General features: G+C 55.9%; 1 protein-coding gene and 1 long non-coding RNA gene across 3 annotated transcripts; one reads left to right on the top strand and one right to left on the bottom strand.

The window, feature by feature from the left end:
- Positions 1 to 2,001: 2,001 nt before the first annotated feature.
- Positions 2,002 to 13,364, bottom strand: LOC112067429 (uncharacterized). Its single transcript, XR_002893271.1, has 3 exons — positions 13,290 to 13,364; positions 5,608 to 5,828; positions 2,002 to 2,059 (listed from the first exon to the last, which is right to left on the bottom strand). It is a non-coding gene; the product is annotated as an uncharacterized lncRNA (long non-coding RNA).
- On the top strand, positions 2,444 to 7,283 carry YPEL4 (yippee like 4). Of its 2 annotated transcripts, XM_007119179.2 has the most exons (5): positions 2,444 to 2,669; positions 5,072 to 5,396; positions 5,578 to 5,621; positions 5,978 to 6,086; positions 6,313 to 7,283. In XM_007119179.2, exons 2-5 carry the CDS (start codon positions 5,256 to 5,258, stop codon positions 6,400 to 6,402), a joined length of 384 nt encoding a protein of 127 aa, XP_007119241.1. In that variant the 5' UTR covers positions 2,444 to 2,669; positions 5,072 to 5,255; the 3' UTR covers positions 6,403 to 7,283. The 2 variants fall into 2 exon arrangements, with proteins under 2 accessions (XP_007119241.1, XP_023989030.1); XM_024133262.1 differs by lacking the exons at positions 2,444 to 2,669; positions 6,313 to 7,283 and having other exon boundaries at positions 5,256 to 5,396; positions 5,978 to 6,197.
- Positions 13,365 to 13,897: the final 533 nt, after the last annotated feature.

Here is a 13,897-nt window from a genome sequence, read left to right as displayed (position 1 = left end):
AGATTTTCTGGGTTGCCTTTTTCCGGCTGGCCCCATTTTACCATTTACTTGCTAAGAGTGCCTTCCTCACTTCTCACTTCTTTTCATTATTTAATTATTTTGGCTGCACCGGGTCTCAGTTGCAGCACGCAGGGGGGATCTTCGTTGCGACATGAAGGCTCTTAGCTGGGGCATGCGTGCAGGATCTAGTTCCCTGACCATGGACCAAACCAGGGCCTCCTGCACTGGGAGCACAGAGCCCTACCCACTGGACCACCAGGGAAGTCCCTCACTTCTCACTTCTCACAGTACTTTTTCTTTGGTGATTTGCTTTAATTATTTAATTCATTCACCACGCATGCCTCTATTCGTTCTCCAGGGAACTACCAGGTATCCCCTAATCTTTCACCATTCTTCAAAAATTCAATTCTAGTCTTCCATTTGCAAAATTCTCTCCCTTAGTGAGCTCATCCTCTCCTGTTTCCATGCAGTCTATCTCCCAGATTTGTTTCTTTGCCTCTCCCTTGAGGCAATTTCTCCCAGTTATCTGAAGGTCATCTTAATTTGGGTATTGTATAGCCATCTCGAGCTGACTTTAGGGGGAGGAAACCCTTCCCCCTCCTTTGGACTGCTCTCCAGTTTGCTTCTTCAACACAGAAAGAGTCAGGGCAGAACATTGAAAGCATCTGTGGTTCCCCACACTCTCCTTCCTCACTTTCAATCTTTCACCAAGCACTCCTGTCATCTCCACCCCACCCCCAAATAATACTGTCCTCACGTGTCTTGTTCATTCTCCTCTCCAGCTAAATCCTTGATAATTTTCTTCCTGAGTTCATTTAAATTAACTGGCATCCTTTTTTGCCTCCACACTTTCAAACCTTGCCCTAAAAAACTACTCACCTTCCTTTTCCCACCTTCCCACTGTTTTCCTCAACAAATGCCTCCTCCACTTACATTTCCCTTCTCATCTGTTGCCCAGGCAAGAATATTTCACTCTTTCTTTACTCAGTTCTACCTCTCAATCCCAAACCTCTGGTAACATCACTCAAGATACCCACACTGTGTTTTCAGAATTTACCTTAAACCCCAGAATCTTCCCTGATTAAATATCCAGAATTCCATTCGCTTTTTCAGACCCAGCTAGCACTGCCTCCCATTAACCTTCTTTCCCTACCTTAACTTTTCCCCCTCCTTGCTTGTGAAAAGTACTTTGTTTTCTGAATGTTAGCCTTGGTTAGAAGTCAGAGTTTTTATCTTAGAGGGTTATGTTCTGTGTCCACCTACTTTAGCAGCTTGCACAGGGCAACACTCCATGAGAAATATTCTGGGTCAACTGAAGTATAACTGGAAACCGATACAAAAATAGCAAGAAAGACGTTAAATTCTTCATCAGACATAAATTTGGCATGTGTCTCTTGAGCTATCAGAATTTAATAGTAAATCTGCTCTGGGTTTAGGGGTATTAAGTTGAGAACACTGGCTTGAAATGACAGGAACTATGGTTTACTAAGTGCCTATCACATGCCAGGCATTTTTTAGGTGTTTACGTGTTGTCTCACTTTACTTCACGTCTCCATGGGGTAAACATTATTAGCTTCATTTACCAGAAGAGCAAAACAGGGGCACGAAGTTTATCAGTAACTCACCCAGTGGTGCCTGGTAAGTGCACTGGCAGAGCCGGGTCTCTCTGAGACCAAAGCCAGACACTTGGACAACATCTGAAGATGCAACCCAACGGCTGTTTTGTGAGTATCTTCTGTATGCAAAGTTCTGCGCTAGGCATCGCAGTCCTGGGATGCAGAGAGGAGTTTCCCAGAGGACCTGCCTCAGAAAGTTTATAGCCCAGTGGAGAATCTTATGTAACGTGGGTGTCTCCAGTCACGAAGCACAAGTAATTTGGAGGTAGGTGATAAGAGGTTCCTGCATGTGAGAGGTCATATTTGGTCTGTGACTCCTTCGGGGGTATTCAGCTGGCGGCTTTGAGGCTTGCAAGTGCCTGGTACAAGCTTGGGGGCACTCTATGCCATATGTGACAATTACTGTGTCTTTCTTTTCCCTGCGTCAAGGCTGGTAACCAGAGCTGAAATGGGAAATGTATCATCTTGAATGTGTGTGCACGCTGCCCCTGACTCTGCACCCATCTCTCGCTGTCACCCGCCTAGCCCCCACCTTTCCTCCAGTCCTGCCACCCGTACTGTACGCCATCCCTGCCCAGCCCTGTCCTTCCCCCAGGTTCTTGCTGTCACCTTGGCCACACTGCCTTCCTCCTCAGCAGCCAGCCTCTCCTCTCGCACCCGCCCCTCCCGCCCCTCGGCTCCCATCCCTCCGCATCACCCCCCCAGCCCCATCCCTCAATGCCTGCCCGCTCCCTGCCTCCCAGCCCTCCTCCTGTGTCTCCCAGCCCCGCTCTGACGTGGGAGGTGAGGGGGGTGGGGGATGGATGACTCACAGTGTTATGATGCTACATTCACCCACAGCCCGAGGTACAGACGAGAGACAACCTCTGGCCCCCTAGCAGCTGGCCAGCTTTGCAGCCCCAGTCTTGAGCCCCTAACTACCCTCCCCCCGCCCCCATCCCCTTCCCAATTGAAGGAGCGGAAGGAGAAGAGAGAAGAGTGAGCAGAGAGATTGAGAGAGAGAGAGAGAGAGAGAGAGAGAGATAGACGGAGATCTCTGGAGCCGACCTCAAGGTGAGGGGGCAGCCCTTCTCCAAATGAATCTTTTTCCCTTTGCAGATTTCCTCCTTCTGCCGCGTGTTGCTTTCTCCCCTTTGCAAAAGCATTATTCATCCACCCTTTGTCCTCCCTTCCCCCTCCCCGCTGCCTCCGCCCCTCTCTCAGCTCCTTCATCCTTCTCCAAGCTCTGACGGTTCCCGCACTTATTTCCCGGCAACTCTGGCTGCAGCATCAGGCATCACTGTTTATTGTTTTGCTGCTGGTGCAGACCCCCAAAGCCCGCCCTGGGAGCCGGCTGCGCTGCTAATTATTTGGACCCTACCCTACTAAGGAATGCCAGCCCGGAGGGGGCCGAAGCCTCAGAGCAGATGAGAAAATCCTTTGTGAGCAGGTGTCCCCCTCCCTTTTTGTTCCCCTAAGAGGAACGGGATTCGCACCTGTTTCCTGGAGCCTCCGCCTCGGCGCCTCTGCCGTCAGCGCTGGTTGCTCGGCATCCCCCTCCCCCAGCCCTCCCTCTCCCCCACCTCCCACGGTCCAGCCCCATCTCACTTGGGGGAGCATCCTCTCCCCAGCACTCAGCTTGCCTTTGTTTTTTCCCCAGTCATTTGCTCAACTTGCTTCTCTCGGTAATCTGAGATGGGGAAAGAAGTGACCCCTACTCCCCTCCTCCCCCTCCCGTGAGTGACCCTCTGGCCTTCTGTGCAGCCTCTCCTGGGCTGGATGGGGAAGCAGGGGAGAGAGAGGGAGGGAGGTGTGCTGGAGGCTGGGGAAGGAGTCTGAGAGCTAGGACCCAGCCCCCTCCCCAGGCCCCTCGAAGGTGTGTTCGTTGGAGCGCGTCAGAGGGGAACCTGCAGGCAAAGTTGAAGGCAGACCTGTGAAGTGGAGGCTGAAGAGTGTTCTGCTGGTGAGGAGGGCCCGTTTCCTGCAGCCAGAGCCCAATGTCACCCTCAACACAGCCCAAGGTGTCTTCCTGGGCCCCAGCAGGGGGAGAAGACCTGAATCTGAAGATGGTCTCTGCCAGGGGGTTTTCGTAGAGAGAGTGCCTGGCGGCCCCAGGAAGCACTGGAACAGCTGGGGTGCTGGTGGCCACCGCAGAGGACAGGATGAGAGCCCGTCGCCCTGGCTTGCTCAGAGCCACGCTGCCTCTGCTCTGCCTAGTGGCCTAGCATTGCCAGAGCACCCAGCTGGCATCTCGGAACCAGACTTGGGCTAAGCCGTCCACCACGGGCCTGAAGGCCCCACGAAGGAGGGAGAAGACAGCAGCTCACTTGCTTATCAGAACCAACAGGGGACACCTCCCTCCTTATCCAGCACCCTCAGCCATTCTGGGGCTGGAGTCTGGGCATCTTCCTCACAATTCTTAATCAGGACCCAGCAATTATTTTATCTCATGTCACCCACAGAGTCACTGCTGTTTGTCCTGCCCTTGGGAGGAGGTGAAGAGAAACATCCTCTGCCTTGGGCCCCAAAGCACGGGTTTTGAAAATAAGAGCCTCCACTTTTGCTGCCCATCTTAGATGCTGCTCCCACCCTACAGACACAGCCCAGGAGCGCCGGCCTCCCCGGCACAGTCCCCATTGCCCATTGGTTCCAGCTGTCAGATGCGCCCGAAGGAAAGAGAGTTTCTCTCCTAGGCTGGGTGCCCAAGTCCTCAACCGAGGGCTAAGGCAGCAATTACAAGAGGCAGGAAAGAGAGACCGAGGGCCTCAGAGGCTGAGAAGACAAGCCCAGTGTTGCTTCTGGGCCAGAATGAGGGGACCAAGGTGCAAGACTGGGCAGCAGCCGCGTCTGAGGTCTTTGGTACCGGATGAGACATCCATCAAGTTCCAGTTCCCGGAATGCAGGACTCCAGCCCCAGAAGAGGGCTGGAGCAGACTGTGTGTACCTGCCTGCCGGCTCTCCTTCCCTTTCTCATCACGCCCCTCCCTCCCACACAAAATGTGTGATGGACCAATTATATTGCAAACGGAGGCCATGAGGAAGAAGAACTGCCAGGCACCCCCAACTTTTTAAAGGCTTTGAACTCCAGAGACACAGAGCCTACCAGTGCATGTGGGACGCAGATCCTCACAAAAGAACTGGAAATCAAGGAAAGAGCACTTGCAAATGACGTTGCTCCCATGGCAGCGCTGGTGCCGGCGGGCTGCTCTCGGTGGAAAATGGTGGAGGCTGCTCCCGCCCCAGGAGGGAGAGACACCACTTCCTGGGCTAGAGGCCTGGATCCGCTGCCAGGCTTGCCAGAGCAGTCTGTCATCCAGGGGACAGGGAGACACAGCGCGACTGGGCGCTGAGGAGGGTTGCTGGTGATGCGGGGGGAAGTACGGGAGGAGGTGAGCAGAGCCCCATCTTCTCCATCCCCGCAGGAGGGGCTCCTCACGCGGTCTCGGCTCTCCTGATGCACCTTCCCCTCTTCCCAGGTGACTTCCATTTCTATCTGGTTCACGTCTGGGGGGGCCCTGGCCGGGCAGCCCCCCCACATCTCTCCTGCCCTGAAACACGGCTCTAGCCAACCTGCTCCGCTGCTTCACCTGCGACCGTCTGTGTGGGAGCTGCACGGCACCAGCCCCTCCTGCCCGCCAGGGCATCGTCCTCCAGCCCGTCATGCCCAGCTGCGACCCTGGCCCGGCCCCTGCCTGCCTCCCCACCAAGACTTTCCGCAGCTACCTGCCCCGCTGCCACCGCACCTACAGCTGCGTCCACTGCCGTGCACACCTGGCCAAACACGATGAGCTTATTTCCAAGGTACGCCAAGTGGGGGCCTGCCACTCCCCTCCACTCTCCCGCCAGGGTAGTCCAAATGTCACCTAGGGGTGAGGCAACGAAGCCCAGCCTCCCTCCTCCGCGTCCCGGGGGGACTCGGGGCAAGGGTAACCCTGGGGTCAAGGGCTACCCAGTAGTCACTGTCTGTCCTATGTCTCCACAGTCCTTCCAAGGGAGCCACGGCCGAGCCTACCTGTTTAACTCCGTGTGAGTCTACCTCTCTCCTTGTGCATGTGTGCTTGTGTTGTGAATAATCTTCCTCTGGGAGAAACAGGGTGAGCCATCTGAAGGTGGTTTTGCACCTGCTGCCTTTGCCTCTCCTTTTGCAAAGCGGTTCAGGAACTCAGTCTGCAGTTCTTCTGCGGGGAGTCTGGGCGGAATCGCAATCCCAGCACCGGAAGAAAGGGCCAGGCTCTAGACAGAAAGGGGTGCGTCGCTGAAGGCAGGGGCTTCCATTTGGAGGGTTAAGCTCTCTCCCGATGGAAGGTCCTTTGGGCTGTCTGGGGTCTAGACTGACAGAGCGACCCCACCGGGTCCTGGGTGCTTGCTGTTTCCTGAGACAGGGTCAACGTGGGCTGTGGGCCAGCTGAACAGCGCCTCCTGCTTACGGGGCTCCACTCGGTAGCCGATATCTTCTGTGAGAGCTGCAAAACCACCCTCGGCTGGAAATACGTAAGTACCGGGGGGAGAGGGCCACCCTCTGAAGTGGAGTCTCCACGGCCCTCCAAGCCCCAGTGCCCACGTGTTAGGTCTTTGCATGATCCAGAGGGGAGAGGGAGCTAGTAGTGCGTGGGACTGGGTGGGGGGTAGCGGGGTTGGGGGCAGGGGTAACACAGGTGGCAGCAGGACTGCCTGGCAGGGAACTGCTCTGTCCTGCATTCACGGCTCCCCCCTTCAGGAACAAGCTTTTGAGACGAGCCAGAAGTACAAGGAAGGGAAGTACATCATTGAAATGTCACACATGGTGAAGGACAACGGCTGGGACTGAGGGGCTCCGGCAGGCTGTGCCCTTCCTCCGCATGCCCCACTCTCCCCACCCTCCCCTGGCCCTGCCAAGCGTCCATACCAGCATGAGTACTGCCCCACCCCTGGGGGGAACCCGGCTCCCACCAACCCCTCCCCCGCCTCCACCTCATCACTCCCAGGCCCCTTCGGAACGGGGCTCTGGGGTACCCCAGGGGTGTTGAAGGCTCAGGAGTGGGCAGCAGCCAGGGAGACAGACTGGGGAAAGGGCTGGCTGTGGGGCCTGCTAGCCCCAAGGTCCTGAGAATTGAGGGGATGGCGGGGCGTAGACTCAGGCAGAGAGGACCGCGGGAAGAATCAGTGTTTGCTCTACCTCTGTGAATGAACAGAGGACCAACTTTGAGTCATGGGACTGGTAGATCCTAGGCCACAGAATAGCAGATTGGAAAAGGCTCGAGATGGAGTGAAATTTTGGCCTCAGACACCGGGAGATACCAGAGTCTCTAAGGGTGAAGTTTCCCACCCCCGTTTGTAGAAGCAAGGATTCGTTGGGGGTGGAAATCCCAAATCCCAGGCTCTGGGTAATAATAAAAGAATCACAGGGGTTTCCATTTCACTCCACTTGTTTATCTTGGCACTAAAGAGGCACTTTCAAGTATCTGACCTTTGCGTGGGGTAGGGAGAGTTGCCCTGGAACGGCCTCACCCCCAGCTGGCAGATTCCAGAGCAAGCAGTCTTTGTGGGCGTTCTCCGAGGCCCAGCCACTGCTCCCTGGCACCCAGTCCCTTGGGGGGAAGGCGGGAAATCAGCGCTACGGGGCCAGGCTTCCTCGTGGCTGCCACCAGCGAACGAAACTTTTGTATGATACATAAAGTGTTTGGGTCTATTTTTAATAAAAAGGGGAAAGCAACTGTGAGGCACTCGGTCCTCTGACTTTTCTTCCTCATGCAAGTACCATACCGGTCACATACACCCCCATCCCAGGCCTGTCCCTTCACACCACCAGGGGGCAGCAGTTGCTTCGTCAATGGCAAGATACCAGGGGATGGAGATTCAGGTGAGGTTTTGCTTATAAGAGATGGCTTTTGTGAGTGGTATTCCAGCTGGAGCATCCAAAACAGCTCCTGTCTTTTGGAGCCCTTGACAGTGTATCTGCTTTTGCCTGGTTTGGGCACCTGGAAGAGGTTTATTCCAGAACAAGGGTTTTCTTGGGTCCCATTGCCTTTGAGCCTGGTTCTGGAATGTTTTGGTCAGCTCATGGCCACACTTAAAGCTAAAAGGAAAATCGAACAGCCAAGGTGCTGCCTTGGCAGCTGATACAAAGTGGAACAAAATAGCTCAAAACTGCAGCATCAATGCAACCATGTGACGCAAGTGCAATTTTTGGCAGTGATGTGAAATCTTATTTTTATGAGGTCACCGACATCTGCAGGGAGGATTGGACGCATCATAAAAATCATTGTTTTTGTAAGCTAGCTTGTTATTTACAGGTTCATTTATTGATACTGCAACTATTTGTAAGAGCACCTCTTACTTGCCAGGCCTTGCTCAGCACTGGGGATGCAGTGGAGAACAAGGCAGCCACGGCCTGACTTCATGGAGCTTTTGGTCTAGCGCGAGGACAGACAAGAACCAGGCAATTCCAGTAGGTGACAAGGGCTCTGAGCGGGGATGGGGGAGTAAGCTCGGGAGCTTGTAGGAGAGGCTTAGCCTAGACTTAAGGAGTCAAGGAAGGCTTTGCAGAAGTGATGACTATGATGGCACTTGAAGGATGAGAAGTTGGGTGGGCAGGGCTTCCCTGGTGGCGCAGTGGTTAAGAATCCACCTGCCAATGCAGGCGGACACGGGTTCAAGCCCTGGTGCAGGAAGATCCCACATGCCACGGAGCAGCTAAGCCCGTGCGCCACAACTACTGAGCCCACGTGCCACAACCACTGAAGCCCGTGCACCTAGAGCCCGTGCTCCACAACAGAAGCCCGTGCACTGCAGCGAAGAGTAGCCCCTGCTCGCCGCGACTAGAGACAGCCTGCGCGCAGGCAGGAAGACCCAACGCAGCCAAAAATAAATAAATAAATTTATAGTTTTAAAAAAGAAAAAAGTTACATGGGCAGAGAGGAAGACTGGGGGGAGGGGAATATTTCAGGCCGAGAGAACTGTGTGTTAAGTGGCTCAAGTTTAGATGAAATAAAAGTTTCCAAAGCTGGAGCACAGATGCAAGTGGGTGAGATGGGATAGCACAGGAAAGATAGGCAGAGGCCATAATACACTTAGGAATTTCATCTCAAGGGCATTGAGGAACACTGAAATTTTCTTGTTTCTTAGTAAGTGGAGTCACATCACCAAATGGCTGTTTTGTGCCCAGAGAAGAGGCTCAAATAGAAATGTTAAGAATGAAAAACAAGGACCGTGAAGCTAACTGTACCGTCTCAAATACCGTTGTCAACGTCAGGATGGAGAGGCTGTCTGGGCAGAAGGGCGGAAGAGACCTGGAAGACACAGGTGCTAGAAGAAGGCAAATCAAGCCATGAAGGAATGATGTCCAGCACCCCCATCTGAGAGGCCTGATGGGGGTCTGTCCCATCATTCAGTTCCCACATGCCTGGTGATGCCTAAAGCCTTCTCTCAGGTTCCAGCAAGCGACCCAGAAACCTGTCCCCCTCAGTCCCACTTTCTGCACCAAAGTTCAGGAAGGCTTATCCTTGAAAATCTCTGACTTTGAATATCAGGCACAAACTAGCCACCTTCTTAAAGCTCCTCAAATCTGCCTCTCTCTCAATTTACTTTGAAGCCAACTAGACACTGTGGGAAACAGGGAAGTAACTGGTAGTCATTGCCCTCAAGTTCTTTGTAGTCTCTCCTGGAAGAATCATTCTGCGAGTTGGGTTCAAGGGATCCTATTTAATCTTCAAGATCAGGCCATGGGCAGTGCTGTCCAAATCTTGGATACCCAGACAGGTGTGCCCTGGAGAAGCACCACTGTCAGATACCCTGTGACTAAGAGGGGTCATGCTGGGAATTGCAGGTGGAGATGAGGTCTCCTTTTTCTGCCCAAGAGCCAGGGAAGGAGCTGCAGGTGCGGAATGCCAGGGGCACACGAGTCCCTGTCCCCAGGGAGCAGGTCCTTTCAGGTTAGCCCTTTTTCCTTTCCTGGGCATCCCCTTTTTCTCATGGAGGTCTATTCTGGTCCTAACAGTGATTCTCCCAATCTTATCCACCCACCCTCCAATCCCAAACTGAGTCTGGGAACTCCTCCTTCTAAGCCAACAAGCCACTACTTGTATCCTTAAAGGCTTGAACCTTTGGAAGATACTCTCATACAACCAGCAGGTGGCATCAAAACCCTCTACCCCTCAGCTCCGGCAATCTCTCAGTTGAGAATCTACTCAACCCTCTCCAAAGAGATTGGTGAGCTGTCAGACTTAGGACAGGATTAGATCTAGGCTCTGCAACTTAAGAGGTGTAAAACTTCAGCAGCTCTGCTTAAACCTTTCTGACTCTCAGTTTTTTCATCTGTAAAAGGGGGGTGTTACTTGCCAAAGTCATTGGAGGTCCACCATAATGTATTTAGTGTCTAGCACGTGGAAGCGCTTCCATAAATGTGAGCTATTCGTAGGACTACTCATAGGGAGGATTCTGGGTGAGGAAGTCTCAACGCTGAGGAGGCAGCTGGCGCTGGGTAGCACTACGCGGCCAATGCCCTTTTAACATTGCACTGCTAGTGATAGGCGCAGACAGTAGCACAATGTGAAAAGAGCTCCGGCCCGCAGCAGAGGCATGCCGGCCCTGCCTCCTCGCCCCGTCTCCCAGTCCCCGGGCCACTCAGCTCTCTTGGCCTCCCTCTGTCCCCTTCTCATCTTCAGTACAGCTTTCCCCCCTTCTCTTCCGTTCTCAGCGTAGGTCCTCTATTTTCCCTCCTCTCCTCCTCTGGCCTTCCTCCTCACGCCCTTCCTAGCATCGAGACCACCTTTTCCCTGAGGTTTTGGGGCTGGGGGAACAGGGTCCAAGGAGGCAGCTGGGCACTCAATCTTCACAGGAAATGACCGATAGAAACCCCCCAAATTTGGGGGTGACATGAGGCAGTGTTTATCTGGATTTGTATCTCCGGCAGCTTCCCTCCAGAGAGGAGCTGGCTGACCGGGACCAGAGAACCCTCCCTTCCTCCCTACGCCAAAGCTCGCTCTCCTTTTTAGTTTAGATAAAGGGAAGTTCTAGGCCTTAAGGGGACAGCCTCAGATGGACCTTCAGGACCAGAAGGATGGTGGAGAAAGGGCACAGGGTCCCCAGGCTGCACAGGAGGGGAGGTGCTTCTGGAGGTGGAAGCTGCGGGTAAAGCCCCACCTCTGCATCTCTTCTTGGAGGTCAGTAAATCCACTTTATGGGTTCAGCATTAAACGAAACGGTGCGGTTGATTCCCTCACCATTCGAGATAGGCTTTCATTGGCAGTGGGGATCAGAATCCGAGTTGTTTCTTGTTTATCCAGGGACTCCAGTTAGGGAGCTTTCAGCTCTCCCAGAACTTCCCCATCCTGCCTGGTCTAATGGGCTTAAACCCTGGATAAACAATCCTGACACCAGCCACAGGTTCAGAGCCAGGCAGAGCTCTAGGGTGGCACATTCCTGGCTAGAGCTGTGGCCCCGGAAGCTCAGCTCCAGTTCTGACCTGGTGAACTGCGTGCAGCCCAGAGGGTCAGGGCCCGTGGGGTAGCTCCCCGGCACGCCGATCAGGGAAGGCCTCCAGGAGATAACCTCCGCCTTCCACAGCCGGCCGGAGGAATGGCGGACACACTCCCAGTTGGGAGCTCTTCCTCTGGGCTTCCCCTCCGTTCCCCTCCCACTCCCTCAGGAAGCAGGAGAGCCTCTCTCCCGCCTTCCTAGGCAGAGTTTGTTCCTGTAACGGACGGGGACCCAGGCCCCACTAGGGCCAGTCGCCAGGCCTCTGCTCTTGGGTTGAGCAAAGCAGTCCCAGCAGGGAACTGGGTCATGCCAACAGGGGGCAGAGGGGCAAAGGCAGGGCTGCCCAGCAAGTTCCTGGGGGTGAGGGGAAGGTTCCTCACCAAGGGGTTCCCAGTCTCTCCCGGGGGAGAGAGGGGAGACGGGGCTGGGACCAAGGTCCCTTCGGCTCTCACACCCAACTCACTGCAGAGCGCGCCCTGCGATTCACCAGCCAGCAGGGCCCGTCCCCCAGCGTGGGCCCAGGAGCCATCGCCCAGCTCCTTCCAGAGGCGGGTGTGGAGACCGAGGAGGAAATGGGGGAGGGGAGGCCCCGGCTCAAGTTCTCTCCACTCCCCCTCCTCATTGGCCACCATCTTCCGGCCCCTGCTCCCCAGAGCAGCAGGGGATGGGGCCCAGCCTGTGGAAGGGAGAGAAAGGGCAGGTGGAGGGTTAGCTGGAACAGCAGGGGCAGGGGCTGGCCCCAACTGTCTCCTCCCACCCCTCCCCGCAGCCATGGCGACTGGAGGAGGAGGGGACCAGGAGGGTCCTGGAAGCCCCGTTCCGTGAATGGGCTGAAAGGGGCAGGGGTAGGTGGGGGGGATGGGGGTGCGCTCGCCCTCAACGCCCAACGGTGCCCCCCCTCCCCCAGGACACACACACACACACACACACACACACACACACACACACACACCTAGAGGCTGGACCACACACGCGCGCACACGCAAACCCCCAGCCACACTCGCTGCACAACTCAGCCCTTACTACACACTTACCCAAACAGCAAGCCCCGGAGTGTGAACCCACGGCCGCTCCACAGAACACACCCCTTAACACCCCACAACTCTCAGCCCAGGAACGGGCCTCACACGCACACACAGCCCCTGGGCTCATCCACAACTTCTCAAGATGCACGCCGCCCGCCCGGCTCCAGCCCCTCAGGCACGGCGCTTCGCTCTGAACACACCCGCCGAGTCCCCGGCACGCCCGGCCCCAGACGGCCCGGCCTCAGCCCGGCAGCAGCCGCCCTCCCCGCGCACCACCTCCCCGCGGGGAAAGGACCGCGAAGCCGCCCAGCACGACGTGCCCGCTGCTCGCCAGCTCCGAGCGCCGCGAAAGGAACAAATGGAAGAGATGCCCACGAGGGGAGGAGGATGAAGAGGGGGAAGCAAGACGAGGGGAAGAGCCCAGACCACCCCCTCCCCTCACCGAGAGAATAAAACCGAAAATCGGTGGCGTTACCCCTCAGGGCGCTCAGATACCTACACATCGCGCTTCCTTACGTTCCTCTGCCTGCCACCTCCTTCTTCCCGGGCTCTTTCTCTGCCCTTCCCTCCCTCTTGGCTTCCCTCCCTGGCCTCGCACCCCCTCTCTCACGCCCTCTCGCACCCCGCCGGCTCCTCTCCCGGGCCGGGCTCGGGTCCCCGGCGGCCGCCCCTCCGCCCGCCGGCCGGGACCAAGGTAGGTCCGGGGACCAACCGGCCGCCGCGCCCTGGCCTCTGCCGATCTCGCTCTTCCCCCCTCGCCCCCTTTCTCCTTCCACACTCCCTGCCGTCCATCTTGAATACTTGGGATTCTTGAATGGAGTGAGCAGGATCCGCTCCCCCAGGCTCCCATTGGCTGTGGGTTAACCCTTTTGAAACGAGATCCTTCCTCTCATTGGCTGCCAGGCTCCCCTCTTCTCCCCCAACCCCCATCCCCTCCGCCTCCCCGCAGCCGGCGAGGTCAGGGCGCTCCCGGGCGCCCCCTCCCCTGGCCTCTCAGCCCCCCATACCTCCACCCCCGACGCGGGTCTCCCTGCTCGTAACATCACACCCGCCACAGGGCTGCAGGTGAGGGCAGATCCGGTTCCCGCCAAATGCGGCCCCAAGGTTGGACTGGCGGAAACCCTGTTCCCAGATGCCCCTTGTGCTGGACCTGGAGACCTTAGAAGATGCAAGAGGTGTAATTTCCTGCCTGTCTCCGAACCCTCAGAGGTACCTCTCCAACAGGGAATCCACGCAGCCTTTCAGCTTCACCCAAGGCGGTCCGAGAGCGCTCCTGAACCAACCAGCCCCCTGGGCCGGGCAGGAAGAAGGCAGCTCCGGAAAGAATATCTGAGGCTCTTCTGAGAGGCTAATTCCCTGATTGCCGCAGGGCAGGTCTGACCCTACCAGGAATGTGCAGCATCTGGAGCTCTGCTCAGTCACAAACATCCCCTGGGACCAACCAACGCAGCCGCCTGGCCCTGTGCTGGACCCACTAGGGGCTCTGAGCTGGGAGCCCAGAGGGGCATAGAGGAAGGAGGCAGCAGGGGGTAGGGCAATGAGTCAGGCCTGGGAATGGGGTACCTTTGTTCTAGGCCCAGATCGGCCATAACATGCTTCGCCAGGTCATGTCTCCTCTCTGGGCCTCGGTTTCCTGATTTACAAAAGTTTGATCCAGAACTTCCTATAGAAGTTTCTGTGTGAAGATGGAAATGCTCTATGCTGCATCATCCAATATGGTAGCCACTAGCCACATGTGGCTACTGAGCATTTGAAATGAGGCTACTATGACTGAGGGAATGGCTTTCTAATTTTATTTAATTTTAATCACTTTTAAATAGC

The sequence above is a fragment of the Physeter macrocephalus genome, chromosome 16 (genome assembly GCF_002837175.3).
Source record: "Physeter macrocephalus isolate SW-GA chromosome 16, ASM283717v5, whole genome shotgun sequence".
Lineage (NCBI taxonomy): Eukaryota > Metazoa > Chordata > Mammalia > Artiodactyla > Physeteridae > Physeter > Physeter macrocephalus.
Note: the sequence above shows the minus strand (reverse complement) of the source record. Positions and strands in the feature narration are given on the sequence as shown.